The 15,595-nt window shown below is 50.0% G+C and overlaps 1 protein-coding gene across 3 annotated transcripts in view; it reads right to left on the bottom strand.

Annotated features, from left to right (window-relative positions):
• LOC139755380 (band 7 protein AGAP004871-like) overlaps window positions 1–15,595 on the bottom strand; it is a 628,824-nt gene that overhangs the window by 439,551 nt on the left and 173,678 nt on the right. The window contains exons 1-2 of one of the 3 annotated variants that reach the window (XM_071673706.1): window positions 512–632; window positions 70–158 (exon numbers count right to left, since the gene is read on the bottom strand). In XM_071673706.1, coding sequence (XP_071529807.1) covers window positions 70–148 — 79 coding nt within the window. In that variant the 5' untranslated portion in view covers window positions 149–158; window positions 512–632. Of the gene's footprint in view, window positions 1–69; window positions 159–511; window positions 1,577–15,595 lie in introns of those variants that run through there. The other 2 variants (XM_071673690.1, XM_071673698.1) reach the window with 2 other exon arrangements.

The raw sequence follows: 15,595 nt of genomic DNA, 5'->3' as shown, positions 1-15,595 counted from the left end.
GAGAGAGAGAGAGAGAGAGAGAGAGAGCTGGCAGCAGAAGGCGGGCCCTCCCCCGTCCTACAACCTTACCTTGGTAGACCATACGCCTCACTCGCGGGAGATGGTTGTTCTGTATGGCGGATCCCGCAGCTTGAGTCTTCTCGCTCATGGCGTATAACCTGCGGGTGGAGCAACGGATTACGACAAGGAGTCAGGCCAGGACTAATCTTTTTTTTTTTTTTTAATTAGTCGCAACTCGTCCTCTGGAGAGTCACTCCCGTGTGGGGGGGGGGGGGGGCGGGGCGGGGCGAAGGGGCGGGGGCAGTGTGGGGGGGGGATTTTTTTGTTTTCTTTAATATATTTGGGGGGGGAGGGGAGGGGCGGCACTGAAGGGGAGGGAGGGAAGGAGGGAGGGAGGGAAGGAGGGAGGGAGGGAAGGAGGGAGGGAGGGAAGGAGAGAAGGAGGGAGGGAGGGGGGGTAAATGAAATATTATTATTATTATTATTATTATTCGTGGTGGGCGGCACTTACCTCCGAACACTTTGTTGACTTTGTCCGAATCCCTGATCTGTGTGATGGTCATGGGCCTGCAGTCACGGTTGACAGGCATCATGGTCTAGTGGAGGGAAGGGGGGAGCCAAACAGCTGTAGTGGTGAGGTGGGTTGGGGGGGGGGTTGAACAGATGCAGTGAGGGAGGGAGGGAGGGAGGGAGGGGGAGGAGGGGAGGGGAAGGGAGGACAGCTGCGGTCAAGGGCGGACAACACCAGCTGGGGACTACCAGGCTGTCTGACGAGGCTGGGTCTACGAGGACGTGGGAGGAGGGGCGGCTAGCAACAAGCTTGTGGGAGGGAGGGAGGGGGATCACAGAGGGGTGGGCGAGGATGCTGCCTGGGTGAGGAGTGGTGGAGGCGTGAGGGTGTTCTACACAACGCTACACATACAGGGACTTGCCGTCTCTACGTTTCTCTGTGTGATGCAGTCTGGACGCGGGGGTATATACAAAACAAATATGGAGAAATAGCCTTAGACGAGTGAGAGTGAAAAATAGAATCAGTCGAGAGTAAGAAGGGAGAGAGGGAGTGAGAGGGAGAGGGGCCGAGCGTAGATTGCTACACAGGGAGAGGGCGAGGGCACCCGCGGGGCGTCTGTGGGAGGGAGAGCCGAGAAATCCAGCAGCAGGAGGAGGAGGAGAAGCAGAGCAGATGGACAAATTTAGGGAGAGAGAGACAGATAGAGAGATAGAGGGAGAGAGGGGGGGGACACACGGAGGAGATGGAGACAGGGAGGGCGCAAGCAGGTAGCAGGGTTAGTGCAGGGTGGAGCGGGTGAGCAGCAGTAGCAGGAGGAGGTAGGAAGGGGCGGTGGTGATGGTGGTGGGGGTTGTGGTGGTGGGTTACAAGCCAAGGAGGTGAAAGGTGGCGTAGCGACAGCGACGGCGCTGACGACGCTGGTAGACGACGGGGCGAGCTAAGCTGGTGCGCTGGGGGTAATCAGAGGTGCCGGCTGGTGGACTGGCCGTGGAGGTGCGTGGCCTCCGACCTCCAGTGGGGGCTTGCAGGGAGGGGAGGTGGGTGGCCTCCGCCCTCCGGTGGGAGCTGCAGGGGGGAGAAGTAACCAGTTGATGGGGGACATCACCCGCTAACACCCTCCGTCTTGTGTTACTCTAACTCTCGGGGGATATCTTACCAAGCAGAGAGCAAGTGGCCAAATGTCTGCTGCTATGGTCTTCTCAACTATAGGGACTCACTAGCAAAGTCTGACTAGGTTACTCTCACTAACAGAAGATGGAGAAAAAAACTCTCTCTCTCTCTCTCTCTCTCTCTCTCTCTCTCTCTCTCTCTCTCTCTCTCTCTCTCTCTCTGAGACCAGAAGACATCTTTTCCTCGACGGTTATCTCAGCTGAACACTACACACATTTGAGTCTGGCATTGCCTGCAAGATTCAGCAAAAAAGGACACAGTATAGGAACTTAGCCAAAGATCTGTGAGTACGCTGGCGGTGGCAATACTTGAGGGGGGACAGAGAAAAAAGTTTACAGACTCCACACATCTCTAGATCTCACAAGGTGACATAAGGGGGGGGGGGGGTCGGCAGCCATAGATACAGTGACTCTCTCTCTCTCTCTCTCTCTCTCTCTCTCTCTCTCTCTCTCTCTCTCTCTCTCTCTCTCTCTCTCTCTCTCTCTTTCTAAATCTTATATATGAATTCATGAACATCATGGTTGTGTCATTACTCTCTACAGCGCTACCAGGCCGTGGCAATACACGCTACAACACCATGAGGTTGTGTGACTACACTCTACAACACTCTTAAAGGCTGGAGCGCTGCTCACTACGACACTATATGGTTGTAGCGCTACTCACCACAACACTTCATGGTTATAACACTACTCACTACAACACTATAGAGTTGCATGGCTACTTACTACAGCACCAGCTGGGTTGTATCACTACACACTACAACACTACGTATGGCGTCTCACTACAACAGTACGTGGTTATATCACTACTCACCACAACACTACATGGCTGAAGCACTACTTCCTACAACACTATAAGGTTGTAGCACTACTCACTACAGCACTATAAGGTTGTAGCACTACTCACTACAGCACTATATGGCTGAAGCACTACTCACTACAAAACTGTACGGCTGAAGCACTACTCACTACAGTACTATAAGGTTGTAGCACTACTCACAACAGCACTACAACCAGCCGCTGTTCTACTCAAACTCTACTCCACCTTCCACAAGCATCACTCCGATGGCACGTGCTATTATCAATCGGCCCGTCCACACAGACCCTACCACAGGACCAAACACAGACCTTACCACGGACCAAACACAGACACTACCACGGACCAAACACAGACCTTACCACGGACCAAACACAGACCCTACCACGGACCAAACACAGACCCTACCACGGTCTAAACACAGACCCTACCACGGACCAACACAGACCCTACCACGGACCAAACACAGACCCTACCACGGACCAAACACAGACCCTACCACGAAGCAAACACAGACCCTACCACGAAGCAAACACAGACCCTACCACGAAGCAAACACAGACCCTACCACGGAGCAAACACGGGGGCGATGGGTCACGAACAGGAGACATATACCATCAAGCCACCTCCTCGATCTCGACAGCCTACACAACACACAGGAAGCAACGTAGCCCAAAGACCCACCCAGTCGTGTGCACGCGTTGCCACACCACCAGTCGAGACAGATCAACGAACCGATCATGAGTCTACACAAGTCCATCCTGTTTAACTGTTCTACACACCGTTCTGGAAAGGGGGGAGGTGGGAGACGTGTGGCTGTCTGGGCGTGTCTTGTGATATATGTGTGTGTGTGTGTGTGTGTGTGTGTGTATGTGTGTGTGTGTGTGTGTGTGTGTGTGTACCAATTATGGCAGGGATGTGCGCTGCTCTGACCCCACCGGCCGTGTGGGTGTGTGTGTACCAATTATGGCAGGGATGTGCGCTGCTCTGACCCCACCGGCCGTGTGGGTGTGTGTGTGTGTGTTTGAAGATAATGACTGCACAACACTCGGTACATGTAACTTAACGCCTTTGGCTGAGACGGTACGTACGACCCTTGAACACGACGGTACGACCCTTGAGCACGAGGGTACGACCCTTGAGCACGAGGGTACGACCCTTGAGCACGAGGGTACGACCCTTGAACACGACGGTACGACACTTGAACACGACGGTACGACCCTTATATGAGCAACTATCCCTTAGCCCGTCCAATATATACTTTCCTCCCGACCTATCCAAGACGTACATTTCCTCCCAGCCTATCCTGAGTGCACGCATATCTCTCAGACAATTCCACATGTACACATTCTGAACCTATCCAAAGCATACACATTCTTTTTTCAACCTATCCAGTGTGAAAAAAACTACCCAGCGTGCGTGGACACATTCCTCTCTCAACCTATCCGGCACATTCTCTCGACCCATCCAGCCTGGGGACACCTCTCTCTCTCTCTCTCTCTGAAGCTATCCAACACGTACATTTCATTTCGAAACTAACGAACGATTATGAGACACTCTATATCGCCAGTGGTTATCGTTGCTCGTCTTTACTGTTATTGATAATTTCGATGATTCAGACACAGGGTACAATTGCCTCCCTCCCACCAGCCCGGCCGGTCGGTCAGCCGGCCAGACCATAACATTATAATTCTCGTAATTCTTATGCGATTCCTATTTGATTCTATTTTCGTCTCGAGCCAGAATTTTGTCACTAATTCCGTGTGTTATAGAATGACTTCAGGTCCGTCATGGTCACTTCCGTGGTATTTCTGGATCGGTTGGAATGGTTACGGCATGAAGAACTCATGGTTCCCGACTTGTAAACAAACCCCGTGATCACCTTTATCATTATCATTAGTCAGCTAATTCATGAGGCATTTGTAAGTTAATTCTCCACTGACCCCCTGAATATATCTGGCACACCTCGTCTTGCAGCCCTGGACAGGTCAAGCCCAGGCCATTCAATAAGGGTCAAGGACACTGTCGTATGCAGACTGTGGAGCAATAAGGACCATGAGGCCCAGACCCACTGGGCAACCATGGACTTTACATGAAGATTGGAGATGACGAGGGAAGGAATTATTATATGATTCCTGCGACGTTTGGCAACGCGACACACACACACACACACACACACACACACACTGCCCCCCCCCCCCCTCCCCCATGAAATTGAGTTGCCATCGGCTCATAAATTCATCCTATTTTTGAGCGTCCCATCAGGAGAGACCCAGACTTCAAACGATGAAAAACAAGCTATGTGCTCTCTCTCTCTCTCTCTCTCTCTCTCTCTCTCTCTCTCTCTCTCTCTCTCTCTCTCTCTCTCTCTCTCTCCTGAGCCAAACGTTCGCTCGTGGCGAACCCATTTTCATCATTCTTTTTTCCTGAATGGATCCCAAGCACGAGAGGAGACAGCAACGTTGATGGCTGGCATCTACCTCACACAACTACTTCTTCACTGAACGTACCGACGTTAAGCTGATGATCCTGGCTTTGATGTCATCACCGCGATTATGATGGCTATTACATCCAAAATGATGCACGTGCGTATGAAGGATCCACGGAGACTGAAGGGGGTACCTCCAGCTCCCTCCCATATATACTGAAGGGGGTACCTCCAGCTCCCTCCCATATACACTGAAGGGAGTACCTCCAGCTCCCTTCCATATACACTGATGGGGGTACCTCCAGCTCCCTCCCATATATACTGAAGGGGGTACCTCCAGCTCCCTCCCATATACACTGAAGGGAGTACCTCCAGCTCCCTTCCATATACACTGATGGGGGTACCTCCAGCTCCCTCCCATATATACTGAAGGGGGTACTTCCAGCTCCCTCCCTTACTCTGAGAGTGACTGACAGCAAACCCAATTCCACAGGAGCACCATCCCTGGGGTGAAGCTGGTCCGGTGCAATACACCGACCGCTGGGACCACGTTAGCTGGGCTGGGAGGAGGTCTGTGTACGCCTCTCCTCGCCCAGTGGTCTACGGGGGGAACACGACACGACGACCTTAGCGTACTGGCGGCCTGGTGGGCCATGTCACCACACACACCTCAGCATCCCTCCGTCAGGCTCCAGCGACGTAACGTCCTGCCAAAGGCTGACGTTGTCTGTGCTCATGCGTCGCAGCGTCGTGCTCGAGGATCGTGCCAACGCGCTCAAGGGTCGTGCCATCGTGCTCAAGGGTCGTACCGTCGTGCTCAAGGGTCGTGCCATCGTGCTCAAGGGTCGTGCCATCGTGCTCAAGGGTCGTGCCGTCGTGCTCAAGGGTCGTACCATCGTGCTCAAGGGTCGTCCCGAGGTGCACCAAGGGCCGTGTTCAAGGGTCGTGCTCGAGAGTGTATGAAGAACGCGGTGGTACACCAAGTGGTGCTTGTGGAAGTGTACACATACCGACGAGGAATGGATTCACGCCCTTCCTGACACAACCACCACCTCCCACGCCACTTGTAAAGCTCCACACACACACACACACACACACAAAAAAAAAAAAAAAAAAAAAGATCAAAGAAAAATGAACTTCAAAAAAAAACCACAATCGGTTCTTCGTCACTGAAAATTTTTGGTCAGCACGTTCAAACGAAATGGGATGAGTTTCGTGCCAGAAATGCAATATATGATAGCGATACTAGAAATATGGCAATCTGAAATACAACGATCACATCTGACAACACGGAATTATATTTGGCAAACGATTTTGAAACAGAGGAGGAGGCGGAGGAGGTGGAGGAGGCGGAGGAGGTGGAGGAGGCGGAGGAGGTGGAGGAGGAGGAGGAGGGGGAAAGGGAAAGCGAAGTGAAATGTATATATACAAAAGAATAAAAAGCAAATCTCAGATGATCTATACATAATGTGTTAAAAGTGGGGTATCTGACTGTGAAACTTCAAGCATTTCATGAGCAATGAGATATAGCTATATTATCAAAACACCAGCTAGCTTATACAGGACTATAATAGTCATAAATGCCTCTCATATATATATATATATATATATATATATATATATATATATATATATATATATATTCCAAAAGAAGGAACAGGGAAGGGGGCCAGGTGAGGATATTCCCTCAAAGGCCCAGTCCTCTGTTCTTAACGCTACCTCGCTAACGCGGGAAATGGCGAATATTCATAATATTTCCTATGTTTTTGCCTTGACTGAGGACCTGTACATACACGGAGGTAGAGATGCGGGGGCGGGTGAACACTGAACGCACCCACTCCGCCCCCGCGCTGCGTGCGTCTGAGGCGATTACAACGACGAGGAAACCAGACACTCTAGGAGGTGTTTGCAGGGTGGCAACAACGGTGCAGCGGGAACAGACACGATGTAAGGACACCGAGGGGTCAACGACAGGTAACCAGATAGCATCATGTTCATGCCAAAAAAAAAGGGGGTGGGGGTGGAGGGAGGTGGTGGGGTGGGAAAGAAAAATGGAAAAAAGGATTCAGTTCAAAAATGTTGAGGGGGGGGGGGGTTGTTGTTTCATATCATTCGACATGATCGGGATTGGTTCTTCGTTAATATAGGCGTCCAGATGTATCAATTTGGGTAGGATGGACCTGACCTTTAAGGGCTAGATGAAAGGCGAGGCCAACCTCCTCCTCCTCCTCCCTCCTCCCTCCACCTCCAGAGGCCGTAGCGTCGCCCTTGAGGGCTACACTGTAGACGGTCGGCCACCAAGTGGCGGGGACGAACGATGAACGAGAGTGAACAACCCAGGTTGTGAGGGAGGCTGGGCGATTCCCTGACGTACGAGAGTGAACAACCCAGGTTGTGAGGGAGGCTGGGTGATTCTCTGGCGTACGAGACAGCTCCAAGTGAGGTCCAGGTTATGAGCAGAGGTGTTCAGTGTGACACAAGGTGTGTGTGTGTGTGTGTGTGTGTGTGTGTGTGTGTGTGTGTGTGTGTGTGTGTGTGTGTGTGTGTGTGTGTGTGTGTGTTCGGCACGGTGGACGGGTGGCAGAGTGCTGGGGAGGAGGGAGAGGCTTCTTCGTAAGTGGTGGGGAGTATAATCATGTTAAGTCCTTGATGGAAGGGGAGGTAAGTTAAAGGAGGCTGAAGGTTGGGGTCGCTCTGATGTCTGGTTCTTGTCCTACGTCGTTATAAGGACACACGAGGGAAATCTGTTGGCTTCTCAGACACCGACGCGCGTTTAAACTATAGAAGAAAAAAATGCCGCTGAAGCGATCTTTATTCCGTGAAAAAAAAAAGAAAATTCAATGAAATCCGTCTGTTTAAATTTCCAGTTCTCAAGGGAAAGTACCAAAAAACAAACACAAGAAAACGTTGCAATGACACACACGGACACACACACACACACACACACACACACACACACACACACACAATGCAGAGGCAAAATTGGCATCACAGATAAGCTGTAACAAAAAGACAAAAAAATCACGTAAGAAACAGAGGGAAGGCGATAACGTTCCAGTTAGCGATAACTGTAATCCATTCCAGGAATCCTTGGCCATTTACGTGATTATAACCGTGAGACCTTAACACCAGGAGGCTTTTAAAGTCGTAGTTTAACTGCGCTCTTTAAATTTTTTGTACATAACAAAAAAAAAAAAAAAATGCCTACCATCCAGGCTATTTCTCACAAGCCAATTACCATAATCCTCATACCATTAACATGACTAGCGGTTGGAGGAGAGACGAGGAAGTATGAAGGGAACCATCGCAATGCAGTAGCCAGCAAAGCGCTGATGCAAAGGCATGATCCAAGACTCACAGAGGGACATGAGTGGGACGGCGAGTTCAAAGTGGATGAGTGACCATGAGGAGCGTGTGTGACGGTGGGATATACACTGCTGGTGAAGAAAACCTCACGACTCAGGTAAATATACATTGTGTTCTCCTGGACACGTTCGAGGTGATAAGGGACGACTTACGTCAATCGCGCACACACACCCCTCTAGCTATCTTGGGGTGAATGATAACGCGTGATGGACGACTGCGAGAATAGATCTTCTGGACGATAAGATTTCCCCACTTGTGGGCGATTAAGGAAGGCACGGGTTCGAGCCCCAGGCAGCTACGGGGAGCGAGCGAATGGGTCGTGAACACGCGACGCAGACCCGCACCACCTCCCTCCCTCATGCTGTGTGCACGGGTTGGCCGCGTCGGTCAGTATGACTCCACACCCTCCCGGAGAAGGCTTGGATACACCGCCCTCCCACATCAGGTGAGGCGGTGTCGGCCCCCTCCTCACACATTTCCGATATCCGGCGACTGCATCCCGCCAGTGCCAGCCCGACCTAAATCCCGGGAGTCGCGGGCGTAAATGATATTGTCTCAGCGCTAAATGCCCGCCACAACTCACGGCATAATGGTCATGCGCGGGGGCGCCGTCCTACCACTAACAAAAGACCATGGACGCCAGTCTCCAGGAATAGACTGTCTCCCTTTTGTTGTAACCCGAATCTCCTCCTCCTCCTCCTCCTCCTTCCCTCTCCCTTCTCCCCAGACCCACCACACCACGGTCTCCATCTCCCCTCCCCCTTATTTCCTCCTTTCTCTCGTCCATCTCACCCGCCGTCACCTGATTTCCTCCCAAGGATGGAGATGGGATTCCAAGGCTGGCAGCTCTCTCTCTCTCTCTCTCTCTCTCTCTCTCTCTCTCTCTCTCTCTCTCTCTCTCTCTCTCTCTCTCTCTCTCCCCCGTCCCTCTAGTGTGGCAAGACCACAATTCCTCTCCCCTCCCTTTCCCCTTCCCTCAGTGTAGCCAGACCAACTAAGCTCCCCCAACCCTCCATCCTTCTCGTGTTCCCAATCCTCAATACCTTCTCGATCCTCCTAATATCACCAAAGCAGCTAAGGTCCCCCTTCAAATCCCCTTCCTTTGTGAGGCAATATACAGTCGCCCCTGCCCCTCCGGTGCCACGACACCAGGCGAGACTCCCTTTCCACCCTTCTAGTGCTACAAAGCCACCTAGGGTCACCGTCCATCCCCTTCGTCTTGCTCCTCCTTCGCCTGGGTACTGCCACCGATCTCCACCCATACCAACCCCATAAGAAGCTCCTGTCTCTACACCTGTGGCGGTGCACCATCGAACACAATCCCACTCGACCCGTTCGGTGTCACAATGAACCCTCACTCCTCCCTCACCCAGCTAGTGTTACAGATCAACCACGTTCCCCCCAACTACCCTCCGGTACTACCACACCAAACTACACTCACACCCCCACCTGAACTTCCATAAGGTAGCGTATCCAACCACAGTCCTTCTCGGTACCTTCGGTGTCGCAAAACCCTCTGCTGTACCCCGACTCTCTAGCGATACAGAATCAGCCATGACCTCAGCCAAGCTTGCCTCGTGTTACAGCACCGAGCCACAGCCCTGTTACCGTCCTATCAACGACTACACTCTTCTATGTCTCTGTAACGCTAGCGTTTCGAGACCATTATCTGTCCCATGAGCCATTCCTGCACCACAGTGTGCCATGGTCCTCTCCACACTCCTCCCCTGCATCACAACACCGCACTACAGCCTCTTTAAACACCTTTTTTTTTTGCTATGTCGCAGCACAAGCTGGCACGCAGGCAGGCAGGCAGGCAGGCAGGCAGGCAGGCAGGCAGGCAGGCAAGCCCGCATGCACGCATGCATGCAGGCAACCAGGCTGGCCCTCCGAGTCCGTAAGGCTGCGTGGCACCGGTCTCAGAGCCACTGATCCCCACGGCTTTAAACACCCCCCCGGGCTTGCCCAGCAGCATCCACCCCGCCACCCGGACCTCAGGGGAAACATTGGCCAAACGTCAGTTCATCTGCCTCGACCCCCGGGGATTCCCTGCTTCGTATTTACACAGACGATATTATGTCCTTCAAAGTTACAGGTGTGACGGGTATGAATACAAGAGGTAACGTCACTCTCCTTACTATTCCATTCTACCGTCAAATCAACAGCAAGATCTGCTACGTCACCGGTCTGATTCATATCCAAAATGATGGTTAGCGACCTGCCACCAGGCCCCTGGCCACAGGATCACCTGCACGTGGAACACAGAGACATACCACTCAACCTTTCACATGAAATACGAGTGAGGAAGAAAAGCGGACAAGAGAGACATATAACAGACAGCCCGACAGACAAATAACAGACAGCCCGACAGACAGACAGGCAGATAACCCGACAGACAGACAGACAGATAACCCGAGAGAGACAGACAGACAGACAGGAAGGAGGATCGGGCGTATCTGGTTCATTCATGAAGCCAGGGTGATAAAAACCTCTCAGAGGAGCCAAGATGACCCTCGAGACGTGACGGCTCCATCAACACAGTCTTGGAAGAAAACGGGGTTTCTTGAAGGTCTTGCTGGAGGGAGGCCTGGCCCAGTGGTGTGGGGGGGTGTGTGAGACAGGGATACCCTCACAGCCCCAGGTGCGTTGCCCAGTATGGTGGGTGGCTGACATCTGTAGACCGGCTGACGGATGCTGTCCACCTCCTGACAGGGAGGTTGGCTGACTCCTGCACATCAGCTGACGGTTAACTGCTCACCTCCTGACAGCTGCCAAACCACATCAACACAGCCTCCAACTTGCCGGGGAGGACCATGAACACAGCACATCAACAGAGCCTCCAAAACGCCGAGGAGGGACTTAAAACACAGCACACAAACACAGCCTCCAAACCGACAAGGAGGACCATGAACACAGCACACCAAACACAGCCTCCAACACGACCGGAGTAGAACTTTAAACAAAGCACAAAAACAAGTCACATCATCACATACCCTCCAACCACCACCACCAGGGAATCAGACCCACCCACCCCTAAGCTTCAGCTGATGAACGGCACGAGTCTCCCTGCTGGACCACAGTGTCTGACATGAATCACACCTCAACCCCATCCTTATCATTCAGCCACCACACACTAACGATGATGGTCGGACCTTGTGGGAGAGAGAGAGAGAGAGAGAGAGAGAGAGAGAGAGAGAGAGAGAGAGAGAGAGAGAGAGAGAGAGAAATAATACAAATAACTAGTGATAGTCGTGCAACTTCTTGGATAAAACTGTGGAACAAAGACAGTTTAACTTAAACTTAAATCGGGTATTACATCAAGGTGATTATCTCCGATGTAAAGTGTGTGGGTTTCCCTCCTGGAGAGTTTAATTTACGTGGGGAGGCAAAGTTACGTACAGTCTACTGAGATTGCGTCATCTTTTTATTTTGAGGCGCGACTGGCTGCTATTGGCGGCGACTCCTTTATCACAACTTCAACAACGCTTATCGAGAACAGAATCATTCAGGATCCTTAAGAAAGATACAGAACTTACAGAACAACCCTCATCCCCCCTCCACACACACACACACACACACACACACACACACAGACGTGCTGAGCCATGGTATAGGAAGCAGTCGAAGAAGAGGACGGGAAGGTCTATATAACTTGGCTATGTATAGCGACCACTGTTCTCGGGGCGTTATAGAAGACACCTCGTTCCTGGATGGCAGCAAATGAGGACCACCTGTTCCTGGCGCTTCCTCGCAACGAGGGAAACGACGATTATGAAAAGAAAAAGTGAATATATATATATATATATATATATATATATATATATATATATATATATATATATATATATATATATATATAGATAGATAGATAGATAGATAGATAGATAGATAGATAGATAGATATATAGATAGACAGATATATAGATAGATAGATAGATAGATAGATAGATAGATAGATAGATATCATGCGTTACCGGACTCGGCCTACAACGTCAATGGAATACGAGTACAGCCTCCTCGATGAATTTCAAACACTCTAAAGGAGTTCATCACTTTCCCTGGTACTGATTGCGGCGCAACAAATGGAAAGAAAGAAAAACACAGACGGGTGATCAAATGCGACAAAGTGTGTGCATTTCACTGCATAATAATTAATGGGACATTAGAGTCATAAAAGTGGAAAATGTAACCACATTAACGACCCATTAATCACCCTCGTTGGAGCGCGGGACAAACGACCCATTATTACGAATGATACACAAATAATATTGCCGGTGGATGACTCCACAAACGTGTTTATTCTTCAATATGAGAAATGTTTATAGGTCTCAAAATGAGAAACGTTGATATTCATCATGGAAAGAAACGTTTACATTTATCATTTAAAGAAACGTTTACATTTCTCATCATGAGAAACGTTGATATTCATCATGGAAAGAAACGTTTACATTTATCATTTAAAGAAACGTTTAAATTTCTCATCATGAGAAACGTTGATATTCATCATTGAAAGAAACGTTTACATTTCTCATTGAAAGAAACGTTTATATTTCTCATCATGAGAAACGTTTATACTTCTCAACAAAGGAAATGCTCATGTCTCTCATCAAGAGAAACGTTCATATTTCTCCCCATGAGAAACATTTATTGGTCACATCATGAGAAAATCTGATATTTCTCTTCATGGGGAAACGTTTATATTTTCCATCATGACAAACGTTATATTTCTCAAGAGAAACCATAATATTTCTCATCGTCAAACTTTCATATTTCTCATCACGAAACGTTTATATTTCTCATACGCGAGGGACGTTCATATTTCTCATCACGAGAAACGTTTATATTTCTCATACGCGAGGGACGTTCATATTTCTCATCACGAGAAACGTTTATATTTCTCATACGCGAGAGACGTTCATATTTCTCATCACGAGAAACATGCGCATTCTTGGCCAGGCTTGGGTCGCACCCGGTTGCCCGGGGTGATGCTGGGGAGGAGCTGTTCGCTGGCGATGACAAACGCCAGCATTTTTCATGGCGGCGACGTTGCTCGTAGACGCTGACAACGTTCGTGATATACGGCGGGCCGGTGGGCCGGCTGCTGGACACCTGCAGACACTATCTCAGGTCTCAATGGGATTGTCAGGTAAGCTGCGGATATACGTCACGCCTCCAGGGAGACTATGAGATCAAGGAAATGTGAGATACACGATTTTCAATCTCACTTCTGCCCTCGCTAACGCACAAACAGTTATACACAAAGTGTATAGACACACACACACACACACACACACACACGGAAGGCAGATAAATCTATGTCTCCGACGACTCACGGGCTGGGAGACCTACATAACAGCGACAGAAGCAATGGCAGATGAGGAAGATGAGACAAACGCAGGTCCTGAGATATAAGAAACGAAGTTTGTCATTATATACGGCCAAGACGTAAGGCATAGCAGCTGGAGGCCCCTGTGTCCAAGGGGGGGTACTTAAGATGGCTCAGAAAAACTGTAAGTAAGGAGGAATTTGGTGGATGTATCACTTTCCCTGCCTGGCTTTTTCTTTCCTCTTCTGATATGGTATACCACCAGTGTATGACGTACCTGTTCAGTGGCGTCATTCCACAACTTAATCTTCCTCCAGTTACGTCAGGTTCACATCCATTGTCACCTTGGTTCAATCACACACTCATCAAAGTCAATCAGGTTCACTTGCTATCTCGTCCTCGCAGGTCTCGTACCCCACAAGGGTCAGCGAAGGTCGCCAGTACTTACACCAAGGGCGAACCCTGGTGTTACAATCACGCCGCCTCTTCAGGCCCGGGGGCTCTGGCCTGACCCAATTATAGGGAAAAACAGCGGGCGAGGCCCAGCGAGGCTCCGCGCACGCTGCATGACAACTACGTCTCCTTGTTGTCACTACATCCATCCCCGACCCCCTGGTGTCCGTGCATGACAGCGACCATACCTTATTACGACCGTCAGGAAACCCCTTTTTGCCCCCAGCACCGACCCCCGCTGGCAACGGCTGCCCTATGACGAACACTCCACGACTGGCGGAGCACGTGAGAGAGAGAGAGAGAGAGAGAGAGAGAGAGAGAGAGAGAGAGAGAGAGAGAGAGAGAGAGAGAGAGGTGGGGGAGGAGGAAGAGGAGGGAGAGAGAGACTCTCTGGCTGCTGTGCAATAAACACAGGAAGGTCAAAGATCAGGCCATCGTCCCCTCCCCAAAGGTCGTACCGTCGCGCTCTGTGGAGTTCAAAAAATAATATTCGACACAATTCAATCTAACGAGCGTTTTCTCGTCGCTCATTAGCGCACAATGAGCCAGAGTGGAAAGAACGTTCATAACTGAGTTCTAATAACAATAAGACAACACACAGAGCCGAACACACGGACACATAAACCGGGGAAACAACGAAAGAACATCAAAAGTCATCGTTAACTTTCTGACATTTGTTCCAAGTGAACAATGAAGAACTTCTGCAGTACCTGGCATGTTCTACACACAGCAGCTCCACTTCTACTCCACACATAGCATGTCTCCACTACGACAGGCCTGCACCTCCGCTCCTTCTACTCCACATACAATATATCTCCACTAGAATAGGTGTAAATCTCCACCACTCCTTGCACTCCACATACAAGACACATCTCCACTTCAATTCATCACTCCACATACAAGACACGTCTCCACTTCAATACAGCTATACTTCCAATCTACATACAGCACACGTCTCCCATACAGCTCCTCAGTGGCAACAGAATGCTAATACTCCTACACTGACGAATTCAAACCCCTGATACAGGTATAGCTTACAGATTCTGTCTACCTCTCCCCCCCCCTCATACTTTCCTCATGACTATACCTCACCAGCCTCTCATGCTCTTTACATTACCACGTCCTCTGAACGAACTCTTCTGGACGTGTGGGTTTCTCTCCCCCGTCCGTCACAGACTCTTACTTAGTTTCTTTATTCTTCGTCCAATACCGTACGGTTTAGAATATCTGATATTCCAGTATCAACTCCTGTCCTACAGACACTTCCTCCTGCTTCGTCTCCACACACATAACCTGGCGTACCTTCCTCCCCACCACACAAACTGTAGCATCAATCAATATGCAAATTACATAAAAAAGAAAAAGATGAACATAAAACACTTTCCTCTCATCACGGGTTTGAAAAGTATCTCTTCTCAACTTCTCATGCATCAGTCCTCAATCCCACATTCCCCAGCCAACCTCTTTTTCGAAACACCAAAAAAAAAAAAAGGGAAAAAAAAAGAAATTAAGAAAAAGCAAAACT

Source organism: Panulirus ornatus, chromosome 2 (genome assembly GCF_036320965.1).
Source record: "Panulirus ornatus isolate Po-2019 chromosome 2, ASM3632096v1, whole genome shotgun sequence".
Classification (NCBI taxonomy): domain Eukaryota; kingdom Metazoa; phylum Arthropoda; class Malacostraca; order Decapoda; family Palinuridae; genus Panulirus; species Panulirus ornatus.
Note: the sequence above shows the minus strand (reverse complement) of the source record. Positions and strands in the feature narration are given on the sequence as shown.